This window comes from Hemitrygon akajei, chromosome 4 (assembly GCF_048418815.1).
Source record: "Hemitrygon akajei chromosome 4, sHemAka1.3, whole genome shotgun sequence".
Lineage (NCBI taxonomy): Eukaryota > Metazoa > Chordata > Chondrichthyes > Myliobatiformes > Dasyatidae > Hemitrygon > Hemitrygon akajei.
The window spans coordinates 92,897,941-92,911,837 of record NC_133127.1 but is presented as its reverse complement, the minus strand read 5'-3'; the positions used below and the strand labels follow the sequence as shown (position 1 = coordinate 92,911,837).

Below are 13,897 nucleotides of genomic sequence, written 5' to 3'. Positions count from 1 at the left end.
GAAGAACTCTCACCTTAGGTGTGTGTGCGGAGAGAAAGCGAGAGAGAAAGAGAGGGTGATATTAACTTGAAAGAGAGTGTAAAGCAGGCAATATGGATTGAGGCTTGGATTCCATGGGAATGAAAAAGCGGGGCTGATATCAGATGACTGAATTAATCCACACCATCTTCAAGCTGCAATATAACAACCACTTTAATATACTTTTTTTAAGCTCTGCTGTGTTTTGTTTTGGAAGAATGGAAAGGAAAATATAATGAGGAGTTGCTGGAAGAACCTGTATTGTACCTAGAGTGTACCTTCATGCTTCACTTCTGTGGATGTTTACTGAAAGTAATTTATTTTTTTTAAAAAGGGAATTTGCTGTAGAGGGCAGTGTTGTCACATGACATTTGTTTTAGTTGAAGGATATCAAAATCACCATATCTCAATCAGTGCTTCAATGCAGAAAAATGCCCAAGGCTTTCAACTAATTTCACAATATCTGATTTAGCAAAAAGAAGTCCCAATGCTAAGCAGGAGTGGGAATTAGTAACCAACTGACAGGGTTCAGGTGAATTTAACCTGCCCACTCTGGGCAGGAAATAACAGCAAAAAATTTTCAGACTGTGAAAGGACACCGATCACCAACTAAGGTTGAGCCACAGGCTACAAGGTAATGTCATTAATCATATTCCTCCCTCCCCTAGCTTTACAGGGAAAGTTTAAAAAGATACTCAATATGTTTCAAACACCTTTAGCCTCAGATTGTCTTCTCCCATTCTGCACCAACCAGGAAAACACTACTCTCTTGTAAGCTCAGTCCATCCCCTCCTGGTGACGCCTTTGAATTCCTATCAGTACATTTGGCGCCATCTTTGGACAAGGATCAGAAATGTCTGCTTCAAGATTTAGCTTACTGAACTGTAAAGTTCAGTGTAGACTGCAGCAGATGAGTGGGAGTGCCAACCCTTCTGCCATATGGACCACAATGTCTATGAGCTCTGCTGATGTATGTGCTGCCAGTTAACAAATGAAAAGGAAGGGAAATGGAGAAAGTGCAAAAGCATGAAAAGAAATTAAAGGGAAAGGAATTGATAGGAGTTATGTCTTCTGTTTTTCTGCTGTGACTTCAGGGAAAATGAATGGAATGTAGAACAAATGGTATATGTAGTATTGCCTCTAGGTCAAATAAAGAATTAAGTTATTGTGACACTTTTCACCTGCTATCATTTTATAGGTGATGAAATAAAACTTGAAACATAGTAGTGGTATAATATGAAAGACAATCGCACAGTCAGAAATATCACCTATTTGTTTTAATATACTTGGTTGTGAGAAAACAGGGCTCACACCCTGGATATAGAATAATGGGTCTGAACTCCCTTTCTTCTTTGTGAAATGGTGTCATGGTGTTCTCCTACTTTCCCCGAGAGGGGAGAATGTAACTTTCCGTACAAAAGTCTGCAGATCTGGCAGAGTAGAGGTTAGTTTTTAATGAATACAGATACCAGCGACATTGCAGTATCAATAACGGAATACAGAACAGAGCGTTACAGTTTCAGGGAGAGTGCAGTGCAGGCCAACAATACAATCCAAGGCCACAACAATGTAGGTGATGAGGTCAAGGGTCATTTCTCATCCAAGGGGGCTGTTCAATAGTCTGACAACAATGTGGTAGAAGGCACAGGTATTCCACATCCTCTCTCCTCACCTGCTTTCTGCTCCTTTTACAGCTGCCCTAAAGGTTACGTGGGGGAGCGGTGCGAGTACAGCGACTTACAATGGTGGGAACTGCGCCAATTTGAGGAAGAGAAGAGGCGTAATGTGGTTATAGCCGCGTGCATGATGTTGTTAATCTGCTTGCTGTCAGTGGGAGCTTGTGTTTCGTACCGCATCGGGTGAGTATAAATGGGTGATATCCACGATGATTTGTATATAAATCGAAAAGCACAACACATCAAGCAGCTACTGTGTATATTGATCCATGATTGGCAGAACTTCGGTTTCTCTCCTGAAAAATTTCACTTTCCACAGCTGTGTCCTGATTTGTTTAAAATAATGACACTTCAACCCTTTAAGAATGGAATGCGGCAAAAGACAGGAATTTATAGTCCAGTTAGTCTGACTTCGATGGTTGGCAAGATGTTAGAGTCCATGAGGTTTTGGGGTACTTGGAGACACACAATAAATTAGGCCGAAGTCAGCATGATTTTCCCAAGGGGGAGCATTTTGAGGAAACAACAGGAAGGGTAGACAAAGAAGAGCCAGTGGATGTTTTGATTTTCAGCAGGCCTTTGACAAAGAGGCTGCTAAACATGAATAGAGCCCATGGTCTTACAGGAAAGATACTAGCTGGATAGGAGAATGGCTAACTGGCAGAAGGCAAACAATGGAAATAAAGAAGGCCTTTTCATGTTGGCTGCCGGTGACTAGCAGTGTTCCTCAAGCGTTAGTCTTGGAACTACTCCTTTTCCTGTTAAACACCATCTGTTTCCACAATTTCCACACCTCCTCTCCCATGGGTATGGCTCCAGTTGAAATGCTTCATGGCTAACAACCCCCATTGTTCCTTGCAAGGAGCCAATGATTAAGGTTCTGTTAGTTAGGGCCCTGGTTCACCGGTCCCGGAATGTTTGGAGGAGGGCATGGAGGACTATCCTAGCTGCTACCGTGCCTACTGCCACCAGGACAACCGTATTTGGCTATCCACTTGAGATCTGCCCCCGTGCAATGACTCTTACAAGCTGTCGCCCGGTTCTTTGGTCCCTGTCGCATCAACCTGATCACTGACCGTCTTCAGCTGCCATCGTTCCTCAGGATCACACCTACCTTCCACGTGGTCCATGGACAACGGGCCTCAATTCTGCTGTCCATGGACCACTCCACCCACCTGAGCCTGCACACCTGGAACCTAGGATGGTGGAAGGTGGTTCGGTGTACACTGTCCGCTGGCTGATGGATTTACATCGTCTGGGACAGGGTTTGAGTACCTGGTCAACCGACAAGGATATGGCCCAGAGGACAGATCTTGAGTGCCATCCACTTACATCTTGGATCATTGCCCATTGAGGAATTCCAGCAGATAGTCCTGGGCCGTAGGGGGTGGCCTTAAGGGGCTCCTGTCAGGACTGCACTTGCAGTCTCCACCCACCTAACAGGAGTCACCTCTCACTCATTTCCAAATCATCACCTGCAGCCTATTTAAACCCAGCTCTCATTCACAATTCTTGTTCACTCATTGAACCAGCCAGCCTCAACCATTGGCTCCTAGCCTTCAGCTTCAAAGTTACAAAGGACATTATCAGAGTATGTAAACAGTGTACAACCCGGAGATTCCTCTTCCTGCAGGCAGTCACAAAACCAAGAAACACCATAGAACCCATCTAAAGAAAGAGCCCACACAACGACGATCAGAAAGGACCTAACGCAGGAAAAAAGAACCAATCATGCAGACAGCAGAACATGAGCAACTAGCACACGGAGTGTTAAACATCAAACCCCCCAAAGCAATGGCAGGCCACAGCTGCAGAGGCAGTTCCATGCCAAAGCTCCTCAATCAAAGCACTCAAATAGTAAGAAAGAGTAAACAAAAAAAGACATGGCGCATGAACTGCAGAGTCCACAGAAGTTAACCTGCAGCTGTGGGGTATTCAGGACTGAGAACATTAAACATCCAACTGCAGAATCCCCAAAAGCGAGCCCACAGCCACGGGCCGCTGACACCATTGAACCTTGCAGCCATCGAGACTCCTACACCAGCAGTGAGAGGAGGACCGGTGAACGCCAACTCGTTTCCTGCTCTTGTCCTCGGCATTTTAACCTTGCTCGACGCTTTGATCGGTGCAGAGTAGAGGACCCAGCCATGGGTTCACGTTACCTCGTTGCCTGTGAGTTTAGCATCTGTTCTCTCTTGTTCTGTGGCCTCTTGTGGCTTGTTGATTTTGCAGTTGTTTATTAAATTTTCCGGTCACTGCTAAATCGTTTCTGCTGCTCTGCTTCTGGGTCAAGTGTCCCGTTTGTTTCCTGACTGGATGAGTGAACCATCAACTGGCCCAGTAGAACATGCTCACCTGAAGAAAGCTGTCCATTGACATGAGCAATCCATCCAGGAGCAGCAGGAAACCCTTGACGATCTGCTCACCAGTCTCAATACAGCAACCCCGTGACAGTCAACCTCTTCCCCCTGAGGCTGGGATACTGGTTCCCTATACACTTTGACAGATCTCCAACCCAATGCCACAACTTCCTGTCCAAGTGCATCTTACACTTCAAGCTCCAGCTGTCTCTGCTTTCTACAGACTGAGCCAAGTTTGCCTTCAGCACCTCCCTCTCTCTCTCTCGACTGGGCAATCACTGACCTGGGCCGCCGCTAACTGGGACAATAAACCCATCGTTTGCAACAAATGTGAGGAATTCTCTGATGCGATGCTCCGGGAAATGGAAGAGGGATCGTGGATCGGATACATCACCTGCGTCAAGGCTCATGCTTGGTCCTAGATTTCACTGGGGAATTCAGGACCCTCGTAGTGGAGTGGAGATGAGATATGAAAGTGCTGCTGGCCCATACCATAACGGCTTCTCAAAGTGCCTCAAAATTGAGCTGTCTACCCAGGAGATGCCACTAACCTCAAAAGCCTCACCACTCCAGCCCTCCGAATCGATAAGTATCTTTTGGAACGACCCTCCAGATCCCCAGCCAGACCCGTTTCCGTTCCCAGAACCGTTTCAGGCTGCTGGAGCCTCACCTCCAGAACCCGTCCAGCTAGAGAGAGCTGCTTTAACACCTTAAGAACTTGATCGTCGACGGAGGAACAACTTGTCTGCATACCCGTGCATCAAATGCTTCCAGGAATGGCACCACCAGGCACAGCCTTCTATCTGAAAAGCTCCGCTGGCCCCTCAACCCAGTGTCATAGCCCAAATCTCTCTCTCTCTCGTTTCCTCCAGACTCCAATGACTCTAAGCACATGAGAGGAACTTGCTGGATTCAGGTGCCACAGCCAACTTTCTGGACAGGAGAAACTACCTCCTCCTATAGATGCTGTCTGGCCTGCTGAGTTCTGCCAGCATTCTGTGTTTTTATTTCTGGACAGGACTCCTTGTGTGCAGCTTGGACTCAATTCCCAGCCTATCTTTCACTCCTTCTGCATCACAGCCACTGACAGACGTCCCTTGGGAGCTGGGACAATCAAAACACGCACTTAGCCTTGCACGTGAGCATCAGAGAGCACAGTGAGTCCATCTAATCGACTCACCCAACACTCCCCCTGGCTCTCCACTGATGGTCTTTGCTTTGCCATCCAGTTCAGCAGGGACCCACTTGAGGGGTAACTGCCTGCAACATCAGTGAACCTCGCACCGTAGATCTGTGGAGATGGAGGAAACACGTGGCCTCACCAAACTCCCACAGGGATGCCACGACATAGCCAGCACCCTGCTACCTCGTAGACTACACGGCCAGAGGTCATCTGTTCTCCCTGTCCCCTCCTGAGACCCGAGCCAAGAGCACTACAGCACAAGTTCAATCAACATTCCAGTCCCCAGCCGGTGGAAGGTTCTTCTTTGTCAGAAAAAAAATTGGTGTCTCTTTCTCCTCAGGCAACAGAAGAAGTTCGACATGGACCCCCAAATCCTCAAGGCCTTCTACAAGGACACCACTGAAAGCATCTTGCCTGGCTGTATCACTGCTTGATATGGGATCTGTGCCAACCTCGGTCGCTGGGCATTTCAGAGAGTGGTACAAATAGCCCAGCATATCTGTGGACATGAACTTCCCTCCACTGAGGACACTTACAGCAGTAGGTGCAGAAAGAAGGTCTGGAAGATCATCGGGGACACCAATCACCCCAATTATAAACTGTTTCGGCTGCTTCCGTCTGGCAAAGGGTACCGCAGCATTAAAGCCAGGACCAACAGGCTACAAGGCAGCTTCTTTCTACAAGCCATTAGACTTATAAATTCACATGTCTGTACATTGCAATGGAGTCACAACAGAAAGATTTTTCTAAATCGAATTCTAACTCCTGCATCGACTGTCACGGACTCAACAAAATCACCAAACTGGATCTACAGAGTGCCTACAGCCTGATCTGTATATGCCAGGGGAATGAGTGGAAGATGGCATTCATAACATCCACTGGTCACTACAAATACTTGGAGATGCTTTTTAGACTTTCCGACAGTCCAGTCGTTTTTATCAACGCGGTTCTCTGAGATATGCTACACTGGTGTGTCTTTGTTTACCTCAACAACAACCTCATCTTCTCCAAGGACCCCCAAGACCATGTCTATAAATGTCTGATCAGTCTTCAGCGTCTCCTGGAAAACCAACTGCACTGCAGGTTAGAGAGAGGCCAGTTCCACACCCCAGTCATTTCCTTACTGGGTTATGTCCTTCATGCCAAGGCATGGACATGGACCCAGAGAAAGTGCGCAGGATCACTGGATGGCCCTGACCACACTCCCTCAAACAGCTACAGTGCTCCTTGGGCTTCTACTGCCGGTTTATCAAAAACTGCAGCTAATCCTCTCACCTCCCTCACCAAATCGCCCCCTCACGGGTAACCTGGCCTGCTGCCGAGGACCACGCTTTTGAGGATCTCCAGAGACGCTTCACCACCGCTCTCATTCTCCGCCATCCGAACCCCTCCGGACCTTTTGTGGTAGAGATGGACACGTGTGACGTGGGCACATGTCCCAACGAGGACCAGACAGGAACACACACCCTTGTGCCGCCTTCCTGTGCATGTTTAATTCTACACAGCACCGTTATGGAGTAGGGGACAGGCCATCAAATGGGCCTTGGATGAATGGAGACATTAGCTGATGGGTAACACCAAGTTCTTTCTGAACTGGACTGACCACCTAAACCTCTTACCCATACAACAGACCCGTCAACTCAACCCTCATCAGGTTTGCTGGGCAATTCAACCTCACCATCTCTTACCAACCCAGCTCCAAGAACACTAAGGTGGATGCCCTGTCACAACAGTTTGACCCAGCTGGAGATCCATCCTCCCAGGTACTCACCCTGATCATCTGGGACCTTTAGAACTAGATCTGCCAGGCTCAACTGCACAAGCCTGGTCCGGTCAACACACCTGGCAACTGCATGTATGTGTGGTGGCCTCTGAGGCCCGCCAGTGTGCCCACTCCTCACCCCTCTCCAGCTACCCAGGTACATGACGTACTCTCGATTTTCTGTGACACCAGTCCTGGTGGGCCACCATGATTGCAGATGTACATCGGTTTGTTACTGCCCGCCCAGTCCAATTCCTCCAACCAACAGCCCTTTGGGCTCCTGTACACCTGCCTGTTCCTTGACACCCATGGTCCCACCATGGATTTCATCACGGGTTTGCCTCCTTCCAATGGGGCCGCAGTGATCATGACAGTGGTGGACCAGTTCTCCAAGGTGGCCCACATCATTGCTCTCCCAAAACAACCATCAGCTGTTGAGACAGCTAACCAGGTTTTTCAACATGTCGTTCATCTCCATGGCTTGCCCCAAGAATATCGTGTTGGGTTGTGGCCTACATTTGTCTCACGGTCCTGCCGAGTTCTGCTCCCACCTCTACACCTCAGTGAGGTTGTCCTCCAGCTATCATCCACAGACCAATAGACAGTTAGAAATAGTCAATCAGCAAGTGGAGAAATTTCTGTGATGTTTTGCTGCTTCTGACCCTTCCTCATGGAAGCATTGTCTGGTCTGGGCTGAGCTATCCTACAATCTGCACACTTCCTCTACCGTGCTTATGTCATCCTTTGTCATGGCTACCAACCCCCATTGTTCCCCACAGAAGAGATAATGGTGGAGGTCCCATCCACCAGGCCCCTGGTTCAACACTGCCAGAATGCTTGGGAGAAGGCATGAACAGCCAGCCTATGATGCCTACTGCCACCAGTAGCAGCTAGCCAGATTATTCCAGCCTGGGACAGTGTCTATCTATCCACTCGTGATCTGTCCTTGTACACCACAAGCTCTCACCCCAGTTCATTGGTCCCTTCAAGATTATCCATTGCATCAATTCAGTCACCTACCCTTCTCCAGCTGCCTCCATCCCTCAGGATTTCACCTGCCTTCCAGGTGTCCTGTCTCAAGCAGGACTACTCAACCTGCCTGAGCCTGCCCCTCTGGAACCTAGGATGGTGGAAGGTGGTCCCGTGCATACAGTCCACTGATTGATGGATACATATTGTTGTGGATGGGGCATGCAGTATCTGGTCATCTGAGAAGGGTACAGCCTGGAGAAGAGATCTTGGGTGCTGTCCATTTTCATTGGATCCTTTGCACATCGAAGAGTTCCACTGGACCCATCTGGATCACCCTCCCAGTCTCCACCTACCTAACAAGAGTCATCTGCAGCCTATTTAAACCCAGCTCTCATCCACAGTCCTTTCTCACTCATGCAAACCAGCTAGCCTCAACTGGTAACTCCTAATCTTCAGTAACCTTATTGACTGTGAGTTTAGTATCTGTTCTTTCTTGTTTTGTGGCCCCTTACGGTTTATGGATTTTGCAGTTAATTATTAAAGTTATCAAAATTGGCATGTACTGCTAAATCATCTCCGCTGCTTTGCTTTTGAGTCATCTCCTCTACATTTCCCAATACCTATTTTGTAATATATCAGTTGCTTTATGCTTTGTGCCAGAAGTTAACAAAATAGCAACCAGTTGTTCTCTTTAATTCATGTGGCTGCTTAATGAATAGATGCTTTGACATAACACATTGTAATCAATTTTGAACATTTCGTTTGACAGAGTATCCTTGGCCTCTTTATGCTGGGAAGTATTATCTCTTGCCACTTGTGTGAAAAATTGCTTGCTCAAATAGCAAAATAGTATCCCTAAATAGCTGCACTCAAATTTTTACAATCATGCTCCCTCATTGTTTTCTTTCCTTCACTTTCCAAGTTAAAAGTTCAAACACTTCACTCACTGTTAATTGTACATGGAGCTTGGTTAATTATAACAGGTTTTGTTTACTAGATTCCAGAAACATTTCAAGAGCCGTTATCAGGAAGAAATGAGTGAAACAAGCAGCAGTAGCATTGACAATGTAACCGAAACTTCAACAATCAATGAACAGCAGGTAATTTCATTAAGGTTAAAATGGGTGCATGATAAAGCATGAAGATGCATGCACAAATTTCACCAGAGAGTATCATTTGTAAAACTAGTTCCAATGTTTGAAAATAAAGAAAGGGTATTGCTGAAACTTCTGTGGGCCAGGTATTTACATTTAAAATTGACATTGTTTCTAACCTCAGTGCAAGGGAACTTGTTGATGGTAGGACTTTCAAAGAAAGTCGTTTTGCCAAAGTTGTTATGGTGACTGCATTACATTTTACAGGTTTAAATAGCAGTTTGAATTCAATTTCTATATTTTTATTAAAATACTATGCACAAAATTTGAAGGTATTCTGTAATGTATCTGCAGTCCAACTGAAGGTCAGCAACATGAATGAACTTATGCACCTACAAGGGAGACTGTATCTCAATCTCAATTCAGGGACAATATAATAGAAAAGACAACTCTATTAAACTTAACAAGCATGAGAAAATCTGCAGATGCTGGAAATGCAAAACAAAACACACAAATTCTGGAGGAACTCAGCAGGCCAGGCAGCAGCAATGGAAAAGAGTAAATAGTTGATGTTTTGGACCAAGACCTTCATCTGGACTGTAAAGGAAGGGGAGAAGTCTGAGTAAGTTCATACTTTGACTTCTCCCCTTCCTTTCCAATCCTGGAAAAAGGTCTCTGCCTGAAATATTAACAGATTACTCTTTTCTATTAAGCTTTGAAGGAGTGAAATCTCAAACCCTAGCAAAATGAAGCTTTAAGTAAATATGAAATTTGTTAGTCTTCAGGATCTTTTCTTCTCTTTGCTGTCAGAATTTATTTCACATTGCTTACAACTAATGAGATAATTCAGTACAAAACAGGAGATGATTCTCAGTATTTGAAAACTAAAAAATATCGACAATCAAAAGTTCTAATCCAGTCTATTTTACACAACAAAGCTTAATATATTCATCTTGCACTCCTCTCCTATTCTTTTATGCACTTCTTATGCACCATTTTATTTTATATAATTTTAATAACTGGTATGGAACTAACAGAGAAAATAGCATGCAGAGATGTGATACAAAAGCAGTTTCTAAATTTTATTTAGATATGATCTCCACTGGACATTGGAATATCTGTGTGACTGTAAAATAAGGCAGTTAACCTGTGTTACAACACCAATCGAGCATCTTTGTGACCCCAAGTTTAGCTGTGAGTTTAATATTGGCAACAATTTATTGAGCCCTTGCAGAGTGAGATCCATAATTTAGAATATTTAAGTCCTGTATATACTTAACTCTTGAATCTTGGTCAACAAAAACCATTGAAAATATATAAAACAACTTCAAATGATAATATAGCAAAAGGTTATTTCTTACATTTTCAAATGGTGAGGATTTGGTTATCCAATTTGTGCAGTATTTCAAAATTGGATGAGATGTGAGAATGGAAGAATACCTTTATACATTTGACATGAAAAATATGAGTAGTTTCATTTAAAAACAAGAATTTTTATCACATTCATAGGGCGTGGATGTTACAATCCATTGCTAATAACTCCTAAACTAAATGGAATGATGGCAGTAATGAGTCAGCCTCACTTTTGGGCAGAGATCCACTGGTTAAGACGGAAGGTTTCCTTTGCTTCAGGATATTGGTGAGGCAGACAGATCTTTACAATTCCGTTACCTCTATTAGAGCTGGCTTCTTAGTTCACATTCATTTAAATCACTGAATTTAAATGCCATAGCTCTCATGGTGGTGACCAAAACTATATTTCCAACATTAGTCATCATCTTCGATGTTATTGATTTTTTGGCTTTCGGTGGTATCTCAGCTTCAGATTCTATAGATGTACCGTGGAGAGCATTCTGACATGCTGCATCACTGTCTGGTGTGGGGTGGGGTGGGGGTGGTGGGCACAGGATTGAAAGAAGCTGCAGAAGGTTGTAAGTCTAGTCATCTACTAGCCTACAAAGTATCCAGAACATCTTCAAGGAGCGGTGTCTCAGAAAGACAGCTTCCATTATCAAGGACTTATCATGCCCTTTTCTCACTGTTACCATCAGGTAGGAGGTACAGAAGCCTGAAGGCACAAACTTAGCAATTCAGGAGCAGCTTCTTCCCCTCTGCCATCCGATTCCTAAATGGACATCGAATCCATGAACACTACCTCACTTTAACACTACTCACTTTTTAAATATATAGTATTTCTGATTTTTTGCATGATTTTCAATCTATTCAATATATGTATATTGTAATTGATTTATTTACTTATTATTATTGTTATTATTTTATTTTTTTCTTTCTTCTACATTATGTATTGCATTGAACTGCTGCGGCTAAGTTAACAAATTTCACGACACATGCCGGTGATAATAAACCTAATTCTGGTTCAACTTGTTACCCCAACGCTGTCATAATCAGTGAAAGTTGGCAGGATGCAAGTGGAATGCAAGTACAGCCTCCCATATAGCTTATTACATATTAGAAGGAGAGTATAGGATAGCCTTCCCCTCCCCCCACATTTCTATTCTGGTGTCTTCCCCCTTCTCAGTCCTGAAGAAGGGTCTCGGCCCGAAACGTCGACTGTTCATTCATTTCCATAGATGCTGTCTGACCTGCTGTGTTCCTCCAGCATTTTGGATTTCCAGCATTTGCAGACTTTCTCATGGTTGTGGAGTATCTTAAATTTCCTTTCGTACTCTCTTGAAAGTCACCTCACTACTTCTCACTGAACTGGAATCTGCCATATTTGTGCTTAAATGCTTAAACAGGTTTTTCTTAATTTACCAACTCTAGCTGCTAATCTTTTTTTAAAATCTTGCGACTCCTTATCTTGATATCATATTTTTAATTGTTCTTTAAGGAATTACCGGTACTCACTCTTGGTAACAATAGCGTCATTATTTTTAAATCCGGATAGCATTTAATTGGTAAAATGGATGATTAATATAACTACACAATCGACTCTATTCTTCATTGATATTACATAATAAGTTCAAGTAACTTTATTCCCAGTCTAATTGCTGAGGGTGTGTATAGATTGCAAAAGAATTTGACCTGTTTACTTGGATCGTGATCGGCCAACCAGTTAATAACAAAACAAACTTTGTTGTATATTTTCACTTCCTCATTTATTGAGTGGAAAACTGACCCTACGTTTGCTTCAGATGGTAATTTAAACAAGATAAGACATGCTCATGGTCATACCAAGGAGTCATTGTACAAACTTGTTTAGCTAGGAACGCAGTGTTAATTTTCTGCATTTTAACACACACTAATCTACTTATACATGGTATTAACCCTTTTTGACCTGTCTGAAATCACTGACCATATAGCTTTTCTGTTGTACCACATTTACTTGATTTTACTTTCTTTATATCTATACATATATAAGAATGTGATATTATAAACCGTAACATTTTCACCAGACAGATTTCCTCTCAGCTCCTCCATTGCACAAATAGGTACCTCAAGGCAAATCTAGTACCCTAAGTTAATGATAAGCAGAGTCTGTTAAAAAGTGACAGATTCACCATAGTATGTTAATAAATTAGACAATTCACATACAAGTCTGCAGAGCACTTGGCGATGAGACCCGAGTGTTAATTTCACCATATTTCTGAACTGATAGCTATTAAAGAGATTAATTCTCCAACTTCCGGTAATTCCCTCCCTCTCCCTTCCCCCATCCCACTTTCACTCTGTCTCCGTTTCTAGCTGCCTATCACCTCTCTCATGACTCTGCCTTCTTCTACTACCCATAGTGCTTTCCCCTTAAATTCCTTCTTCACCTCTCCTGCCTATCCCCTCCCCGCTTCCCCTCCCCCACCCCTTGATCTTTCCTCTGATTGGTTTTCCGCCCTCCCCCCACCTTCTTTATGGAGCCCCTGCCCCCTCCTTCCTCAGTCCTGACGAAGGGTCTCGGCCTGAAACGTTGACTGCTCGTTTCAATGGATGCTGCCCAACCTGCTGAGTTCATCCAGCTTGTTTGTATGTGTTAACTATTAAAGAGATTTAGCATGAGCATCAATTCCTTGAAGTTCCTGTAATTGCCCCTCACCTCACCATTCCTCCACTCCTGTTTCACTGTCCCTCCTATCTTCCTACCTACCCAGCACCTTCCTCTGGTGCTCCTTCCCCCTTCCCTTTCTCCCATGGTCTTCTGTCCACTCCTATCAGATTCCCCTTCTCCTGTCCTGTACCTTTTTCACCAATTAAATTCCCAGCTCTACTTCACCCCTCCCCGGCCCCCTCCTGGTTTCACCCATCACCTGCCACCTTGTACTTCTTCCTCCCCTCCCCTCATCCTCTTACTCTGAGTTCTCCCCTTCCTTTCCAGTCTCGGCCCAAAATGTCGACTCTTTATCAATCTCCATAGATGTTGCCTGGCCGGCTGAGTTCCTCCACCATTTTGTGTGTGCTGATTTAGACCTCCAGCATCTGCAGATTCTCTCATGAAAGAGATATAGCTACAGGAAATACGATTTGCTCCTGAGTTTTGAAGAGTATGTGACATTTAAGAAGTGTAGGAAGCAGGGAGAAGTTAGACAAGTGCCTCAATGAATTAATTAGAGCCATAAGCAGGGATGAATAAGTTCAGGAAAGAGAATGCAGGTTCGTGAGTCAATAAATCATTTGTGGGAATGATGTGCAGGCCTCTCTCTTTTGTGACTATAGCATAGGACAGAGTATAAAATAAAAAAAATAATGAGAGCTTCTCAGAAAAGTCTGGCAATAATCATGGGGAATTACAATCTATATAACGATTAGAAAATTCTGCAAAGGAAGCAAATCTGCAAAGAAAGCTCTGAAAGCAGTTCATGGAGCATTTTTGGGCCAGCACG

General features: G+C 44.3%; 1 protein-coding gene across 2 annotated transcripts in view; it reads left to right on the top strand.

Moving 5' to 3' along the window:
- egf (epidermal growth factor) overlaps positions 1-13,897 on the top strand; it is a 126,404-nt gene that overhangs the window by 96,675 nt on the left and 15,832 nt on the right. For both annotated transcript variants that reach the window (XM_073043057.1, XM_073043058.1), the window contains exons 21-22: positions 1,713-1,877; positions 8,969-9,071. In XM_073043057.1, coding sequence (XP_072899158.1) covers positions 1,713-1,877; positions 8,969-9,071 — 268 coding nt within the window. The remainder of the gene's footprint in view (positions 1-1,712; positions 1,878-8,968; positions 9,072-13,897) is intronic.